The sequence below is a fragment of the Lonchura striata genome, chromosome 3 (assembly GCF_050655825.1).
Source record: "Lonchura striata isolate lonStrDom1 chromosome 3, ASM5065582v1, whole genome shotgun sequence".
Lineage (NCBI taxonomy): Eukaryota > Metazoa > Chordata > Aves > Passeriformes > Estrildidae > Lonchura > Lonchura striata.
Genome location: NC_140705.1, coordinates 113919393 through 113937622, shown reverse-complemented (window position 1 = coordinate 113937622; position 18230 = coordinate 113919393). Strand labels below are relative to the sequence as shown.

At 41.2% G+C, this 18230-nt stretch overlaps 2 protein-coding genes across 14 annotated transcripts in view; one reads left to right on the top strand and one right to left on the bottom strand.

Moving 5' to 3' along the window:
- WDPCP (WD repeat containing planar cell polarity effector) overlaps positions 1 to 18230 on the bottom strand; it is a 164685-nt gene that overhangs the window by 143924 nt on the left and 2531 nt on the right. For 8 of the 13 annotated variants that reach the window (XM_085576150.1, XM_085576145.1, XM_021555836.3 and 5 more), the window contains exons 1-2: positions 5547 to 5620; positions 3403 to 3484 (exon numbers count right to left, since the gene is read on the bottom strand). The gene's annotated coding sequence lies outside the window, so the exon portion shown is untranslated. Of the gene's footprint in view, positions 1 to 1712; positions 1955 to 3402; positions 3485 to 5546; positions 5621 to 7050; positions 11341 to 18230 lie in introns of those variants that run through there. The other 5 variants (XM_085576146.1, XM_085576153.1, XM_085576151.1 and 2 more) reach the window with 4 other exon arrangements.
- MDH1 (malate dehydrogenase 1) lies at positions 5944 to 17919 on the top strand. The gene is made up of 9 exons (XM_021555837.3): positions 5944 to 6001; positions 11336 to 11434; positions 12238 to 12334; positions 13278 to 13453; positions 14771 to 14893; positions 15011 to 15187; positions 16269 to 16382; positions 16590 to 16679; positions 17048 to 17919. Exons 1-9 carry the CDS (start codon positions 5999 to 6001, stop codon positions 17171 to 17173), a joined length of 1005 nt encoding a protein of 334 aa, XP_021411512.1. The 5' UTR covers positions 5944 to 5998; the 3' UTR covers positions 17174 to 17919.

Below are 18230 nucleotides of genomic sequence, written 5' to 3'. Positions count from 1 at the left end.
TCTTAATGAAAGGGTCAGATTACAAAAAGCCATAGTGGGAGTATTATATGAGGAAGCTTTAAAGTTAGTTGCAGTGTATTAAAAAAACAACATTCAAATAAATTATTTTTCACTGCAGTATGCCAAGTTTTTGGAGATAGAATTAAAATTGGGCTTTCATTTTAGACCAAGTATAATACTAGACTATAATACTGCATATACTAGTGAGATCCAAATGCCCATGGTGTTCCAAGAGAACATTTTCCCTCAGGCATTTGAAATGTAATGCTTCTTTAATATTCTCTGTTGGATATTGTTAGAATGGAATTTCAAATATTTCCTGCAATTTGAGTTAAAGATTACTGAATAATGCTGAGCAGCAGAAAATTTTTGAAGCGTACATCTAAAGCTGGCATAGTAGCTTAATGTCCTGTTGTTTCTTGCTTTAGCAAAATTAATTTCTTCAGTCTTCAACCACGAATTCACGCACCACCTGGAGATACAAACCCATAATTTAACTGTGCTGTATTTCTAGCTCCCTTGCCTAACACACACTGAGGCCAGACCCTCTATGTCAGGCAAGTAGAACAGGAAAAGGCCATTTCAGAGCAATACTTTATATTCTCCCAAATCAGACAGTAAGCAACTTCAAAACCAGTATCTGGCCCATTATTGTAAATAGATGGGATTACAGGCCCTGAAACAAAAGCACATTTTATTATATAGATAAGAGTAACACCTTTCCAATAAACATTCAAAAGGCTTTTATCCAATTAAAGTCCAATTTTTTCACCATACCTGTGGTAGTGCTTTACCATGGCTATTCTTTACAGGTAAGGGTAGAATGTAAGTTGAGCAGAAAGCCATAGCTGCATCATTCTAAAAGGAAACTAGAAAAACTCAAACTGCAATCATCCTGTTGCTTGATTACTGCATGGAGAAGCCTCCTTCACCCAAACCTTTCCACCGTTTGTGTCATGATATAAGCAGTCAATTACCCAATTTTTTTTCCCATGGCCATTGCTCCCTTCTCATTCATACTGGGCACATGACTACCCTGAGCTCAAATTAACTAATTCCTCAACACCATCCCAACCTGACAGGACAACTCTAAATGACTTCATGACAGGCTCCAAATTTTCTAACATTTTCTTTGAGCAGGCCATTAAGATAAAAATTTATCAGTCTTTTCCATACACAAAGAATTATACTTTTATACAATTAACTTCAAAAAATCAACACCATAAGACATCATTCTCCTTCCACTGGTATTTCTAGGGATATTTTCTTTGAAACACTATTAAATTCTTGTGGAAAAAAAAAAGGAGAAAAATTTAGTTTGTATAGTGGCAGCTATTAAGAATTTGGCTCTGCAAAAATACTGACATAAATTCACATGGATGTTGCAAAACAAGCTGAAATATTTTAAGCAAACATAATTCCTAGAAATAAGCCTAATGAGAAAACATCTTGTAACTGTGCAAGAGATTTGGCATGGAAGAGCATTCATCAGTCATTGTGACATGGACAGGATGCATAAAGGAAGCAGATGGAATCACCCATCTGCACTGCACCTAAAAAATGGAAAGTCATCATCATGGTTGCTAGCTTCTTGTTCAAAATGTATCACTTGATTATCAGGTTATAATGAACAAATGCAAAAGAAAGTCTTAGGAGAGAAAAAGCAAACATTTCTTTTCGGTAGGACCTGTTTCCCTTGACTAAATGCTTACCTCATTTAAAAAACTCACAAGGACATCAGCTTAATGTTTGCATCTTGTGGGGGGAACAGGTGCTGGTGGTCAGGCTGGGCTTCTTTTAATGTTGCAATGAATTAACTTTCAGAGTACAAGGTTTGCTTTGGTAGAACTGGAATTGTTACACAGGTCATCTCCTCTCTAGAATACCAACCTGCCTCTCCTCCAGACAGTGACATCAGTGAGTAGAAAACCCACACATTGCTGTCACAAAGTCTCTGTTCGACCAAGAGAAAGACAGATCTGTGTTAAGCTAGAAGAATCCAGTAACACTGCTTCTCATGCACCAGGAACACAACCCTTCTGTTCAGTTGGAATAATTCAGAGATCAACTCTGCTGAATTTACAGCCAATACGCCAAAGCCTTTGTGCCGTGTCCAGCGTGGTTGTTTGGTTTGTGGGTTGGTTTTGTTTGGCTTTGTTTTTAAACAGGGATTCTCTGTATCCCGGACCTTGTAGCAACCGTGAGAAGAAAACCCTCCAGCAGTGGTGATGAGCACAGATCTCGGGGTCCCTCAGCTCCGGGGGTGCCAGTGTGAAGCCACAGTGCCACCAGCCCCTCTGGTCACTGGTGGAGCCCTGAACTCCTCTGGCCACCAGAGCCTCGGATCTGACGTGCACCCACACCAGAGACCTGAACTCTCAGTGCCCCCCAAACCTACACCACCTGCTCCTACTACCCACCTACTCAGGGAAAACAAATAAAAAAGAACTTTCTGCTACAGTTTTTATTCATATTTTACTCACAAATAGTTCATAAGGATTACTAATACATATTACATGCAAGCTACAGATCATTTGTGTCTCTTCACAGGCAGCAGGCACAAGAGCACAGGATGTGTTATTACATCCTAGCTACCTGTTAGAAAGATGCTGAAGGCTGTAGAAATCAATTAATGATAATTACCCAATTTTAATTAAAAAAACAACTAAGCTGTTACGAAATTAAAAACAAGCAATAAAAAAATTAAACCACTTCCATACAAGGTAAAAATTCTCTTTTAGAAAGAAAGAGAAAACAAAATCTGGATAATAAATGGAATCAGCAAAATCAGCAAAACAAAATCTGAATTATAAATGGAATTAATAGATTAGTTTCTCCCTGACATTTAAGGTCCATGCAGTACTACATAACTGAAGTTTAGAACTGAACAGTGAAAAATTATGTTTGAGACATCAGCACCAGGAATAAAAAAAAAAAAACAAACAAACAAACAACCCTGTATTAATTTTCTAAACCACAATTTTAATAGTTCTTGTTCATATCTATATATTTTTTTAAATTTATTATAGATTTCTCACATACTTTACAAAATAACTTTTGATCCTCTTAATTCTATTTCAGTATTTTTTGGTAATGTTTTACATTTTTTCTGGAAAAATCTCTTACTATTATTCCCTTGGACCAGAATGCAGAAGAGATCTACAAAACTATTTCAATTCTAGCATTTCTAAGTTTGAACCTGGCCATTACATAGTTAATTTTTCTTACATAGTCTTGTGCATTTTAAATGTTAATTATATCACACAGACTTAGTTACAAGAGACATGACTTGGTAACAACAATTGTAAGTAAATGCGTAAGATAAAAAACCTGTATTAGACATAGAGAGAATGATAAAAAGAAAACTTCACAAATTATTGAAAAGTAAGTGTAAGGACTTACCTAAAAATATTAATCAGTTTCTATAGATGGCAATGAAATAAAAGATAATCCCATCCAAAATACAGTTAAAGAACACAGCCATCTGTTAAGAGAGAATAATTCATTTAAAAATATTTTTTTAAAAAATTAAGAGACAATTCTGGCAGAGCACCCTTCAAAACTACTAGTTGCCTTGAAAAATAATACTTAATCCCCTGAAAATGGAGATTAAAACATCTGAATACTTCAGTGTGTTGTTTAATTACCGATTTCTACGTAATTCAGTATCTTTTGAGTGCAAAAATTGCAGTGTATTTGAAAGTTAGCCAAGAGCCCAATTCACATGCACACTGAATTTCCATTACTTCATTTGCACGTCATGTTTCTATTTATGCAGCTTTTTGGCTTACAGTGCTACATGAAAGCCTCATATTAATGAAACACTGGGGAGAATTAAGGAATATTTTTTTTTAATTACATTTAAATTTTGCTTGGAAAACATCAAAGCTTAACAAATAGAAACAAAATTTAAGAAGGAAATACTGTTGAGTTTGAACTGTAAAGTAATAACTGCAGTAGTCACTGTAATAATAAGGTAGTAACTGTAATACTAGAACTGTAAAGTCAGTTTAAGCTGACTTTAAAAATTACATCACATTCATAAAAGGCAACATTTTAAAATATCTTCAGTTAATCAGCACAGACAACAACTGAGTCCAACTTGGACTAATTATACTGGGATTGAAAATAAACTGAAAAACATGCTTGTGACAAACAAAAGCATTGACATCAAAACAAATCACTTTCAACACAAAGTAACAAGATCTGTTGTTATCTCCAACTACAAATAATTCCAGGAGCACAAGCTTGGGCAAAAAAGGAGCAAGAATAGGAAAAGTCTTACCTACAGAAAAAAAATTGAAAGCTTCAAGTTAAGCTCTTAACTGAAATCCATTAAATCAATAAAATCTGTTATGCTGACACAGACAAATCAGTTTACAGGCTGCTAACATCGATTTAATTGAAAATTGATAAGAAATCAATTAAACTGAACCAATTATGGTCAGTGGAAATCACCTTATGTGGGTCCACATCAGATTTTGTGTATATTTAAATCTTATACCGTCTTAAATAGTGTTAATTAAGTCTGGGTGCAGAAAAGGTTGAGTCACCAGGGTAAAGCATCTTAGGCCACACTGAGAAATTCTGTGTTCAACAAGTTCCCTCCTCCTTGCCAAGATTCCCTCTGCTTCCCAGCAAGCCAGCCCTGTGCTCCTCTTTAATAGAAAGACTAGAGTAAGACTTCAAATTGCTTCAGTATACATGCTCCTCCTTACATTGATGTTTTAAAAAATTATGTTTGGAACATCAGCACCAGGAATAAAAAAAAAACAAAAAAAAAAACACCCAAAAAGACAAAACAAAACAAAAAAAACCCCCAAAAAACTTCAACCCTGTATTAATTTTCTAAAACACAGTTTTAATAGATCTTGTTCATATCTATAAGGACTGAAGTCAGATTTCAAATTGCCTCAGTATACATGTTCCTTAGATTGTTTTTTTGGGTTTTTTTAATACCTACTATAAGGATTAGAGTAAGATTTCAAACTAATCCTGCAGAAAAGCACTGGGACAAGGGAGACCTGCAGAAAATTAACAGGGAAACCTGTCAGGACCTGCGGGAAAAGAAAAATCAACCGTGCTGCCCAAGCCCACCCTTTGCATCCTAAGCAGAGCTGATGAAGCTCTGCTCTGATTTATGCCGGTACCAGCCTCCGTCACAGCCAGACCAAAGGAATTTACTCCACTCAACAATTCGAAATACAAGTCAAGGAGCAGCTTTATTTTTGTACAAACGATCGCTAGCTTAGCCACGCAGCTCTACCAGCGGAACAGCACAGGTAAGCTCCCAGCTTTCCCTGAAAACCAAAAGGAAAGGACCAAGCAGCGGGATGGCGGGACCGCATGAGGCGCGGGGCCGCATGAGGCGCGGGGCCGCGGGAGCGCGCCCGCAGCTCCCCAGAGGAGGCGGCGGGAGGGAAGCGCGCGGGGAACGCGAGGGGAACGCTCTGCCCGCCCCGGGCTCGCGGCTCCGGGATCCCCGGGGGGATTTCGGGCAGGGCAGGGCAGGGCAGGGCCGGCCGCGCACTCGCTCTCGCACCCACCGAGCGCTCCGAGGCGGCGGGGCGGGCGCGCCGCCGGCACCGGGGCCTGTCCCGCGCGTCGCCTCAGCAACCGCGCGCGCCGCCCCCCGCGCATGCGCCGCCGCCGCCCCCTCCCCGCCGAGCGCGCGTGCGCCGCCCGAGAAGCCCGCGCCTGCCGCAGCCCCCACCCCTCGCGGCCGCGCGGCTCTTCAATGAATGGGGCGAGGTGGGGAGAAGCAACCGCCAATGGCGTGCGGGGGCGCGCCGCGCCGCCCCCAGGCACGATGGGAATTGTAGTTCTCTCCGGCAGGGGAGCAGCGCTAGCTGGCGGCGACCAGGACTACAAGCCCCAGGCGGCGGCGCGCAGCCGAGCGCCCCGCCTCCTCACGGCATCTCGGCGCAGCGCTGCCACGGCCGCAGTCGCGCCGCAGAGGTGACCCCGAGCAGCGAGCGGACCCGCAGCTCCCGCAGACATGGTCGGTACCGGGCCCGCGGCGCTACCGCTCCCCTCGGGCTCCTTCGGCTCGGGGCAGGGCTGAGGAGGTGACCCCGAAATGGCGTCGCCTCCCCCGCCGGGCCGCGCCGCTCCTGGGAGGGCCGGGCAGTGAGGGGCAGGGGTGACCTGGCGGTGGCACCGGAGCGGCCGGGCCCGGCGGCGCCCCGCGGAGCCGCGCCGCGGTGACCTTCGGGCGGGGACGCGGGGTCGGTGCCGGCCTGGCGGCGGCTGAGCCTCTCCTGCCCCAGGCCCTGCGGGGAGGGCGCGCTGTGCCCCCGCGGGAGCGCAGCGAGCTCCCCGCGCTGGGCTCCCGCTCCAAGGGCCGATCGAGCCCTTTCCCAGCGCCCAGGCTGCGACATCGCCCTCGGGACGCGGGGGCTGGCAGCGCCTTCGCTCCTGAAAGGTTTTGGTGCGGTTCTGTGTTAGCTCAAGGGAAAGTGCTTGTGCAATGTCTTTATTGGCTCCTGCTTGCTGTCGGAAATCCAGCTGTTTGTTCAGACTCTCTAGATTGTCAGGGAGTCCTTCGAGTTCTGCACTGAGGTTACAGAGGTGAGCTGCAGTGCTCTGCTTTTCTGTGTGTACATATAGATATATAAACCTGCACAGAGACCTTGCTTTCCTTTCTAGGCATGAAAATATCTCTGTGTTTTTCTAGACTCAATGCCCTGTTACGCAAACCTTCACTTTTAGTATTTTGCTGTAGAAAGGATGCTTGCATGCTCTGAAACTAGCTAATTTCAGCTATACCCTAAAAAGATCGAAATCTGTAAATTGTATCCTTATTTTCCACTCTTTCTATTTAAAATGGGGATTTGCAGGAGTGACAACATGACAGCAAGCTCTAGTTTGCATGTGAACTCTCAAAGCATTGAGATTGATGAGCTGACATGGATGGGCTGGTCTCACAAGAACTTTGATGTCCAGACTTTTCATGTGGAGTTGGGCAGAGGCTTTAAATTTCTGAAATAAAATCATCTATCAGTGCAAGCACCATTAGGTCAATGAAATGGAAAAAGTTTTACAGGGTACCTGTGTCAAGGTCATTCCTTGAGGAAGGAATGCCCTTGGAATTGCTTTGGTCTCTGAACCACTGCACTGCTGGTGTTCTTCAAGTGCACAGCTGCCTTGCTGAGACTTTCTGCTCCGTTTCCAATCCTGTTTCTTGTCCCCACATCTCTGCTTTAAAGAAGGGAGAGCAAAGGGAAAGTTCCTTAGGCAGACTCTAGACTTTGGAAGAGATAAAAATATATTTTAATGATTAAGTAATTATTGTAAAGCAAGGTGGGATAGCTTAGTTGGCTGGAATAGCATTCAATATTCAGGAATAACGTTAAGCTGGTGGTATTTTATAGACAAGCTTATCAGCAATAATCTGTATAGAGATCTCTCATAACTGCAATTACCAATGCAAAGTCTATCACTTGTGTAGTCAGGATGTTCCTGTCACAACATTTAATAGGTTGTGAGTTATCTTCTACTTACCTTTGTAACCTCCTGAATCAGTTTTGCAGTGCAGTGCTGTTTGCAGGTATGGCACAAATGTTTGGGGTCTGCTGATACCAGCTGTAATCACAGAAATAACGGAGGCTCTGAGTTCTTAAACCAGAGTGTGTGGGGAGGGCGTTAAGACCTCAAATTCCTAACTTGATATTGGAGGCTTTGCTTTCATCTGTGGTAGTTTAGGAGGGGGAGAGATCCTACATTTTGTGGATTAGATGAAGAAGGGTATGTGAGGATGCAATGGTCAGTTGCTGGGGCTTTTTTTCCCTCATCCTTCTTATCATTACTTCTGCTACTCTTTTATTTTCCTAAAGCTTTATAACTCTGCATCGGTTGAATGTGGAGTGGGGAAGGCTTTGGAACAAAATAGTTCAGCTGGTTGTTGCTTAATTTGTCCTCTAGTTCCTGTATACCTGAGAGTGAGTAAAGGTCACCCCTGCAGTTACCACAGCATGAAAGCCCTGCAGGAGCCAAGTCACGGGTTAAAGTGTCTGGACATGAATGTCTGGAACCTACAACTTCTGTTGGGGAGCTTCTCATCTCTCTAAAAGTAGCCTCAGACACTCAGTGAGGCCAGTTTTAATATGAGATGTAAGGTTTTTTTGGTGAGGGTTATCCACATTTTGTAAGCAGCAGAATGTTTTTGGTTTGTTAATCCAGCTTCTGGGTTTAAGAGAGAGCATGGAAGTTTGTTTGATGCTAAATCCACACAATTGGTGCAGGGGTAGAAAGGTTTGGGGAATGCACTGAATCCAATGTACTGAAGGTTTGGAAAGAAAAGACAAGTAGGCTGCACTCTTCACCTTATTTTAGCTTGTGTGTTTTCCTCCTCCAGCCCCAAATGAGGGACAACGGGAAAGATGGTAGTAAGCAAACATAATTATGTTGAGAAGGAGGAGCTGAGTCATGACAGAAGGTTTGAGGTTTTTTTAAGAGACTAAATGCTAAGTTTGTCTCAGTAAAAAAATAATAAATAGTCCTACTTCTTACTTTTTTATCTTCTACTCCTTCCCTTTCCTGTTGTTATGCTTATCCACCATAATGCTAGTGGATAAATTGGCATTTTTTATGTTTTAATCAGACTGGCTTATAAAATTCATAGACTGGGAAAAAAAAATCGCTTTTCCTTTCCCCCTTTTGTGACACTACTTTAGAAGAAAGAACCTTAAAATCTTTCTTCTATTCACTGGAAATTCTGAAATCAATTCACAAGTGATTTCAGATACTGTATAAATATAAAGAAAACATGTTTTGCTGCTACCTGTGTGGGTTCTGGAATAGCTTAGCACAGGATCACTTTTTTATATGATGGGGATTTTGCCAAGCCAAGGTTTTGCAGCACTGTAACTTTTCAGTACTTATTTTACTAACTAATGTGGTTAGCTGCCTTAAAAGAGTGTTCATTGTTCCATTTATATAAATAAAATGTAGATTCTTAGAAACATGCTGAAGAGTTGGCTTGAAAATTCGATATGCATCTAAATCCATGCTGCCCATCATCATTTAGATGTTAGGGTACATTTCCCTGCTCAAGAATAGAGTACCAGAATTATTTTTGAGATTTAAACCACCAAGAATTGATTGTCTACTCTCCTTCCCCTCATAGTGGAGTTTGGATGAAGTTAGAGGGGTGTAACTCATAGTAGGACGAGTTCAAAAAATAATAATGCACTTCAACACCATGTAACGGGCAGCTGGGTAATTAGATATTTAAAGAATCATTCCCATAATGAAGGCCAGGTCTAAATCTGTGACTTTAGTAGTTTACCTTCATCATTATGCTCTGATTTTATCTAGTATGTGATAAAATGGGGTAGGTAGCCTAATTTTTTAAATTATCTAACACTAGTGTGCTTGGCTGGTCACTTGTGCAGAGAGAATACACTGGAAGCCCCACATGGTTTTCCTATAAATATCAGTGACAGGAATCCTGGTTGGAAGGGATCTGTAGAGGTCATAGAGTCTGCCTTCTTTCTTGCTCCATGCCTGGAAGTTCTCTAATCCAGCCTGCCAGGCAGACTTTTGACTGATAGATCATGTCATAGGTGGTTTGGTCTGGGCCTTGGAAACTGCCGGGGATGAAGCTTATACAGACCCTCTGGGTACCCTGTTCTGCTGCAGCAGTACCACACAATCAAGAGTTTTTCTCTTAATTTGTAGCTGTTGCACCCTGTTCTGCCACTGCTGAGAGGTGTTGGGAGCAGTGTTATTTTTCTCTGTGAAGTTGTGGTGGTCTGCTGTTAGATCCCCCTTATCCTCTGCCTTTGCAGACTATGTCCAGCACCCTCAGCCTCACCTTACAGGCCCCAGAACCATACAGAACTCAGGTTTTCAGAATTGGGCTCAGTATTCCATCTGCAATATCACCAGCACTGAGTGCAAGGCATGTCTTTGCTCTGCAGCTTTTCATAATGTAGCCCAGAATGCAATTAAATCACTTCTTTCACATTCAGTTATGCCTAGTCTGTATCTCAAATGATCATCTTTTAATTTTCTGAAGAAGTGGGCTTGGCATTCCAGCAGGCTGGTCAGTCTGCTTGTTCCTGTCCTAGCACAATCTGCCTCAGCCCTCTTGCCTCTAAAGAAAAAGGGAAATACAAATCACAGGTTTACAAAATACTGGGTTATTCATGTCCTCTGCCACGTGGACCATTTTGATAGAATCATAGAATGCTTTGGGTTTGAACAAACTTTGAAACGTCATTGGTCCACCTCCCTGCATTTGGCAGGGACATCTTCAACAAGACCAAGTTTTTCAGAGATCTGTCCAATTTGACCTTGAATATTTCAAGGGGTGGGGCAACCACCACTTATCTGGACAATCTGTGCCAGTGTTTCACCATCCTTATTGTAAAGTATTTATTTCTTATCTTGGTCTGTCCTCTTTTAATTTTAGAACTGTTGCCCCTTGTCATTTCATAACAGGCCCTACAAGAAGTTTGTCCTACTCTTTGTATAAGTCCCCTTTTAGCATTGGAAAGCCACTTTGGTACCTTTTCTTCTCCAGACTGACCAACCCAAACTCTCACAGCCTTTAATTTTCAATATTAAATAACATTTGGATTTCTCCCAGTCCCGGTTCTGCTTAACAAAGTGTCATTTTGCTACAGGGCAAGCCCTTATTCCCCTCTCATTTGCAATATAGTAGCATTTTGGCAGTCTTCTCCCAATCTTTTGGAGTTCTGGGGCAGTTTGACAAAAGACAGTTGTATTATGGATAGTAATGTCTGTATTTGTTCATAATGTAGCTTTTGTCTGTGGATTAGTTAAATTTTTGCGTAGCAGTTCAGGGAGGCAGTAGTTTTAAGTCCACTAGATTCTTTGGTTTCTGTCATTCATTAAGTCTTTGCTTGCAAATAAGCATTCAAAGTGCTTAATGGGAACAGCCCTTGAAATTGGAAGAATCTGAAAACCAGTCAAGTGCCACAGCTTGTGAAACTTCTGTAGTAAATTTCAAGTATGAATGGGTGGGGTGTATGTTGTATTGTCTTTATGTTAACAAGGCAGTGTTGAAGGGAATGCAACATTTTTCAAATACATAATTATTGCTGGCATTCTGCAAGATTTCCAGAAGCAATTCTTAAGGATCCTTTTTGCAGCTGTGGTATGTTTCTGTAAAACCAACAGGGAAATTGCTGGTGGTTCTTGCTGGCAGAACCAGAAGTGTGATCTCAGGAGCTGGGGCTGATCCACCTTTAGGCACACACTTTCATCCAAGGTTAAATAATCATAACGTTCTTGCTGCAGTAACTTAGCTTTTAACTGGTGTGAGGCTGTGTGGAGCTGTGGGTAAGGCTGTGTCATTTCCTTGCAGGGTGAGCCTGTCAGAGTGCTGGTGACTGGAGCAGCTGGGCAGATTGCTTACTCCCTCCTCTACAGCATTGCCAAGGGCGATGTCTTCGGCAAAGACCAGGTAACTCCCACACAGAATTCCCAGAATGACCAGGGTGGAAGAGACCTTCAAGATCATCGAGTCCAACCCAGCCCCAACACCTCAACTCAACCCTGGCACCCAGTGCCACATCCAGGCTTTGTTAAACACACCCAGGGATGGGGACTCCACCACCTCCCCAGGCAGCCATTCCAGAACTTTATCACCCTTTCTGTGAAAAACTTTTCCCTAATATCCAACGTGGTTCTGGTTCTGTCAGTGCTGCCTGGAGAAGGAGCCCAACCCCACCTGAGCACAGCCACCTTTTAGGAGCTGTGGGGAGTGCTGAGGTCACCTCTGAGTCTCCTTTTCTCCAGGCTGAGCACCCCCAGCTCCAAATTCCTCACAGGGTTTGTGTTCCCAGCCCCTCTCCAGCCTCGTTGCCTCCCCTAGATGTGCTCAAGCATCTCAATGTCCTTCCCAAACTGAGGGGCCAGAGCTGGACACAGCACTCGAGGTGGGGCCTCACCAGTGCCAAGTACAGGGGAAGGATGACCTCCCTGCTCCTGCTGGCACAGGAATGAATGAATGTCAGAACTGCAGTGCCTGGGACTGGTTTCCTCACAGACACTCAGAATGGTTTACCAATGTGGAAGTAATTTCTTCCTTAAGTGGGGAAATGGGAGTTCTGCTCTGTTATGCAAGCTGTCAGATGTTGGTTGTGCTGAGGTTGTTTTCTGCAAATGGGTTTTAAATCTTGCACGGGGTAACAGCTGAGTACAAGACAAATTCATTTTCAAAATGCATTGTGCCCAGCTTGCACTAAAGCTTTTCTTTCTTTCCAGCCTCTTATTCTTGTGCTGCTGGACATCACTCCTATGATGACAGTGCTGGAAGGTGTGGTGATGGAGCTGCAGGACTGTGCTCTGCCACTGCTCAGAGGTGGACAAAACAATTTTTTCTTATACCTATGAGATGCTGCAGTACAATTCTTGCATTTGTGAGTCCCTGTAGCTGGCAGGAAGTTAGGCAGAAGAAAATCTTAGATGATCCTTCCTTGGTTTTGTATTTTGTGGAATATAATCAATTTAACTTAGCCTGTAAGCTAGGAAGAATGACATCAAATAGTTTTTGTGAACAGAATTGGCAACGCAGATACCAGGGTTTATATCATTAATCCTGGGCTTTCAGCCTGAACAAGGAATTGTCAGATACTTGTGCATATGTACATTGTATTCTGGCCCAGGCAGAAAATATAGATATCATTGCTATATTATGTATATTATATTTATTTCAAAATTTAAATTAAAAAAAAAACCCTAATTTAATCTTAAAAATATCTTCAGTATAAAGATATAAGATAAAAATCCTCAAGCCATGTAAACAAGCTGAGTTCTGATAGTTTAAACAAGCAGAAGAAAGGGAGCAAGTAGGAGTTACTGTGATTAATATAACATGTGACAAAGAAAGCATGTAGGTAACAGCTCTTGTACAAATCAAACCTTCTCTGCTTTGAATTGGTAAGGGGGCAGCAAAACTTCACTTGTGTTGGTCCTTTCCACTGAAATTTTATTGTAAAAGTAAAGAAAAGCAGATGTACTTATATACATATTTTTAGAAGCAAACGAAATGTATCTTTTTACACAGATTTCTCCTGTGTTTTCCACTTCAGATAAATATTTGTATATAAAACCCATTTACTGGGATGTATTTAATCTGTGGAGGTAGGGCCAAATGACTATTACTTGTATTTTTGGAAGGGGAAGGTGGTGGTCTCGTCAGATTAGATTATATACTGTTTATGCACAAAAGAATATTCTGTTAGCACTATGCCATGAGTATTTATCTTGCTGAATTCTTTTCCCCCTTTTGTTTTTTTTTTTAGAGGTCATTCCAACAGACAAGGAGGAAGTTGCATTCAAAGACCTCGACATAGCAATTCTGGTTGGCTCCATGCCAAGGAGAGAGGGCATGGAGAGGAAGGATTTACTCAAAGCAAATGTGAAAATTTTCAAGTCTCAGGGTGCAGCCTTGGACAAGTATGCCAAAAAGACTGTCAAGGTGAATATAGGAGCTGAATTTAAAACATTAATTCTCTGCTATGTAGAGATCTGGTTACATTGTAGAAGAATGTTGCACAGGCAGGAGCCTGGTTCAGTGTGGGCATTCCTTTCCTTATGCCCTGGAAAATAGACCATAAAACAGTCAAGGGTAGAAGGAAACAGAATGTTAAATAGGTGGATGATTTAGTCATTAATTTGTTTGGTGAAAAAGGTGAGTCCTACATTGTATTGCTGTATTCTACACATACTCTGAGCTGGTTACCACCAATTTGAAAAGCAACCCCATAAAACTGTATTAAAAAAAAAGAGCAGTCTTTTGCATGTTATCGCTCTTCTCTAGGAGAACTGAATTAACTAAATGCAGCTGCCTCCTTCATATCCATCTGTGTCCTTTAATATAATGACCCTTAACTTCAGGATCAATGGAATTACAGTTGCACAAAAATCGGTATTATTTAGGTTGTTTGCATCTCACTTGGAGCATTAGAAGATTTTAATTGTTCTCTCTCAGATTCCTTCAGCACAGTTAATGGGATCATGTGGCTGCTCTCCCACTGCTCTTAATCTCAGACCCAGACTCCGACTGTGCTTTGTAACTGACTTTTTAATGTCTGCTGATGAACTTCCTACGGCTTCTAAAGACATGTTTGCTGCTTTATCCAGTTGGAATAGAAACTATCAATATGACTATTGCAGAGTAGTGGAAAACTTACTGAACTCACTTTCAAAAGGGGAAATACAAAGGGAGGTTTGCAGATCAGCTTTTTTGATTTAGAGTATATGGAGTTTGACATAAGTCATTCTAGGCACAAATGAAGGATGAATAAAAATCAGTTTTGCATAGTAATAAATTGATCTAAGTTGAGGCAATGTTTTACTTCTAACTGCCTATGAACATTGAGATAAGTAACTGTTCTGGCTTTCTTAATTATAAAGCAATTATATAAAACAGTGGCAGTCAGTCCAGAAAGTATTTAAAAGTGGTTGGTTAAAAGTGCTTGGTGTGTCTCCCTGTATCTGGTAGCATGAGTTTTGAAGCCAGGCTGTAGGTCAGTATACAAATCTCCCTAGAAGTCTTGTTCCCTTTCACATTGGATGTCAAGTTAAAGAAAATACCTACCTCGAAAATATTTTTATGTGCAGTTATAGAAGATTGGGTGACTATGAATGACACACTTAAAAAACAACCTTGCTGAAGACAACCAAGAGATTAGAAAACTTAACTTTTAGATAGCTTCTTTGAAGGCCAAGCAGTGTATTTAAGGGAGGTGTTTTGCAGAAATACCCACTTCATCTTTCATTTTTTCATTCTTAGGTTGTGGTTGTTGGGAATCCAGCAAATACCAACTGCCTGATTGCATCAAAGTCAGCCCCATCCATACCAAAGGAAAACTTCAGCTGCTTAACTCGTTTGGATCACAACAGAGCCAAATCTCAGGTAAAAAAGGGCCTATTGTGTTATCTCTGCTAAATACAAACAGAGCAATGCTTTCAAAGAAGCCTATAAATTGAGAAACTGAAGTCAATGCAATGGACATCTTTAATTTCCAATTAGATTGCTCTGAAACTTGGTGTGACTGCTAATGATGTGAAGAATGTTATCATCTGGGGCAACCACTCCTCCACTCAATATCCTGATGTTAACCATGCAAAGGTAAATGTGAAAGGAAAGGAAGTTGGAGTCTATGAAGCTATAAAAGATGACAGCTGGCTGAAGGGAGACTTTATCCTGGTAAGAAAACTTTTTTTTAATGGTTATTCTGTGCTTGTGCTTTCTCCTAACCTCATCTGAAATTTTTCTCACTAGAATAAGACATCTTCAGATATCTTGTTCCTATCAGTTATTTGCCCTTGGAAAATTAAAAGCTGGAAAGTCTACGTAACTTCCGTTAGAAAAATCCAACTGGAATGCTAAAATGATTCAACAAAGAGTTTTGATCACATTTCTCATGTGAAACTTGTGTGACACAGGAACACCCTTGGCATTTCACTATGGTGACTTTTTGGGGCAGTTTTGTAGATGAAGTGGGATGATTCCTTTGATGCTCCCCACCCACCAGAAAAGGCCAGCAGCTCTTTCCCTGCTCATGCATGTGCACAGACACACACACACACAATTTGCAATTCTAAATATGTGGTGTCATCAGCACCATTTCTGAAAAGGAGTCTGAAAAATCTAGGAAATGCCTGCAAGTGTCTTATTGTAGGGTAGTAATAAATAATAATCTAAGTTAGTAAAACAAAATACTGGTATTAATTGATCAAGAGCACAGGCTACCTTAGTGGAATATGAAGGGAAATGGGTTACTAAACCCCTAGATGAATAAAGCTTTACCAAAACTATTAAATTTAGAAACTATTAACTTGAGTATAATGAGGTAGATTCAGCTATCTTCAGGAATTAAATAAATTGTATGCATTAAGTGTTGTAGGATTGAGACCAGCAAGTGTTTCTCATTGGTATTCAGCAGAAGACCTTAAATGACAGTGTGTTGCTTGAGACAGCTGCTACTGTTGACATGCACAAAGTCTCCTGGTGGGAAAAGTTTGAGACATCTGGTTGGTATGAGAGTAGTCCTAGCTGTAAAGTTGAGGAATGAGCCTCTGAAACATTGCTGCAATTGTGTTGGCAAAACTCTTTTAGATTATATTTCTAGTTTGTATACTATGCTTGTTTAGTGAAAGAACTGTATCTTTGCTGATAAAATTAAACAATTACATACAACAATGGCATTTACTAACAGCATGTAGCCCAAGCCGTGGTTTTGCTGCTTTACAATTCAGTTATGGTTGGGTTTTTTCCTTAATTGCAGACTGTTCAGCAACGTGGAGCAGCTGTTATTAAGGCCAGGAAGCTGTCCAGTGCCATGTCAGCTGCCAAAGCTATCTGTGATCATGTGAGAGACATCTGGTTTGGCACTCCAGCGGTAAGATGTGGCTATTAAAGTGCTTGTTTGCTAATGCTTTCATTGTGTGCCCACCTCCCTGACCTCGAGTGTCTGTGTGTTCAGAGGAAAGAATCTTTTTTCTGCAGTAAGTTGTGTCAAAAGAGATAAAGGATATAGAAAATCTTGAAAATTTGGCCTGCTTCTAGCAGTGAAAAATGTCTTTATCTCTGACTTTTCTCATTTCAGGGGGAGTTTGTTTCAATGGGAGTAATTTCTGATGGCAATTCTTACGGTGTTCCTGAAGACCTGCTATATTCATTCCCTGTTGTGATCAAGGTAACTAGGCTGTATTTAAACCCATATATCTTCTGCAAGACCTATTAAGCTGTCATGTGAGCTTGTTAGTAGCAGTGTGGGACTGCAGTTTCTGGGATGTGGGGGTTTAGCAGTCTCTCTTTCACAGAGAGGACTCTTATTAACCAAGTGAAGTTAACTTGATTGTCAGCTAAGTGCTGGTAGACAAGTACAATCTGACATGACTAGCTGGTGCCGGTTGCATTCTTTATCTGAAATAAAATTAACTTCTGCCTGATGTGGTTCTTAGGGCCATTAGCTGTGTTCTTATGCCACAAAGTTTCTTTCATGCAGACTGAATGAAGCCTGTTCTTACGTGGAGGGCTTTTTATTTGTTTGTTTTCAATCAGGACAAGACCTGGAAGTTTGTTGAGGGTCTTCCTATTAATGATTTTTCTCGTGAGAAGATGGATCTTACTGCTAAGGAGTTAACTGAAGAGAAGGAGACTGCTGTGGAATTCCTCTCCAGTGCATGACTAAGTCAGGAGGAAATACAAAATCATTTCAGAGTGGAAGAATCGAAAAGCCGTCTGTAGGTCTGCTACCAAGCACCAATACTGTATCCAAGCCAGCTGTCTGTGGCCATTGTGCATTTTAAAGTTCATATGCTTACTGGTACTGTCGTGCCTCTTGAGTTATTAGCAAAATATTATTAAAGAAGTAAAACTAGTTTGTTGACCAAAGTTTTTGTCTGTTCAATACTAGTTGCTTTTGTGTATGGTACAGGATAATTGTTTGCCTCAGCCTTGGCTACTAACGCACAATCTGAGTTTTGGTTAGAATTTGGCACCACTGGAACACGTCCCAGTCCATGATCACTTCAGCAGCCTCTGTCTCAGCTGAAAGTGGAATTAGTAATTCTCCTTGAACTGATAGTTCAGTGACCCGAGTCCATCGCTGGACAGACTTCAAGTAAATACATTTCACTCTGGTTATGCTTACAATGTTTGTCAGTAGAAATATTAAAAGTTGTTCAATCAGATAATGGCTAAGAGTAGTCTGTTGCACTTTATTTGCATGTTTTAGTTATGTAACTAACACGGTTTGATAGTACAAGATAAAAAAGTCTTGAAAGCCTGTTTTGGGAAACTGAGGAAAACTAGTTTAAGCTTTAAGCATTACTAGCTTTTGTAATGATTAACATTTCCCTTTGCCTGAGTTGGTGTCTGTCCTGTTCTAATAGCAGTTCTTGCCTTGTACTAAAGTAAATCTTGGTCTGTCATATCTGGAGTCATCTCATTTTTCTTTTTTGGTTTGTTTTCATTTAATGAGGATTTGAAAAACAGAACTTTTTGACAAGAAAAGGAAAGGTTAAACTGAATTATAAGCAAATTGAATGGTTTCTTTGAGGATTTACCAGCCAGAATATAAAATAAATCAGCAAACATCAGTAAGCTTATCCATAAAAATAAGTCTGCTGTCAGAACATTACTGTACTGATTTAAGTACAGTGACAATGATGCAGCAGAGACTTATATGTAAAGTTGAAAGGGGAGAGAAACATTTCAGGAAATGGGAATGTGCTGCAGCACA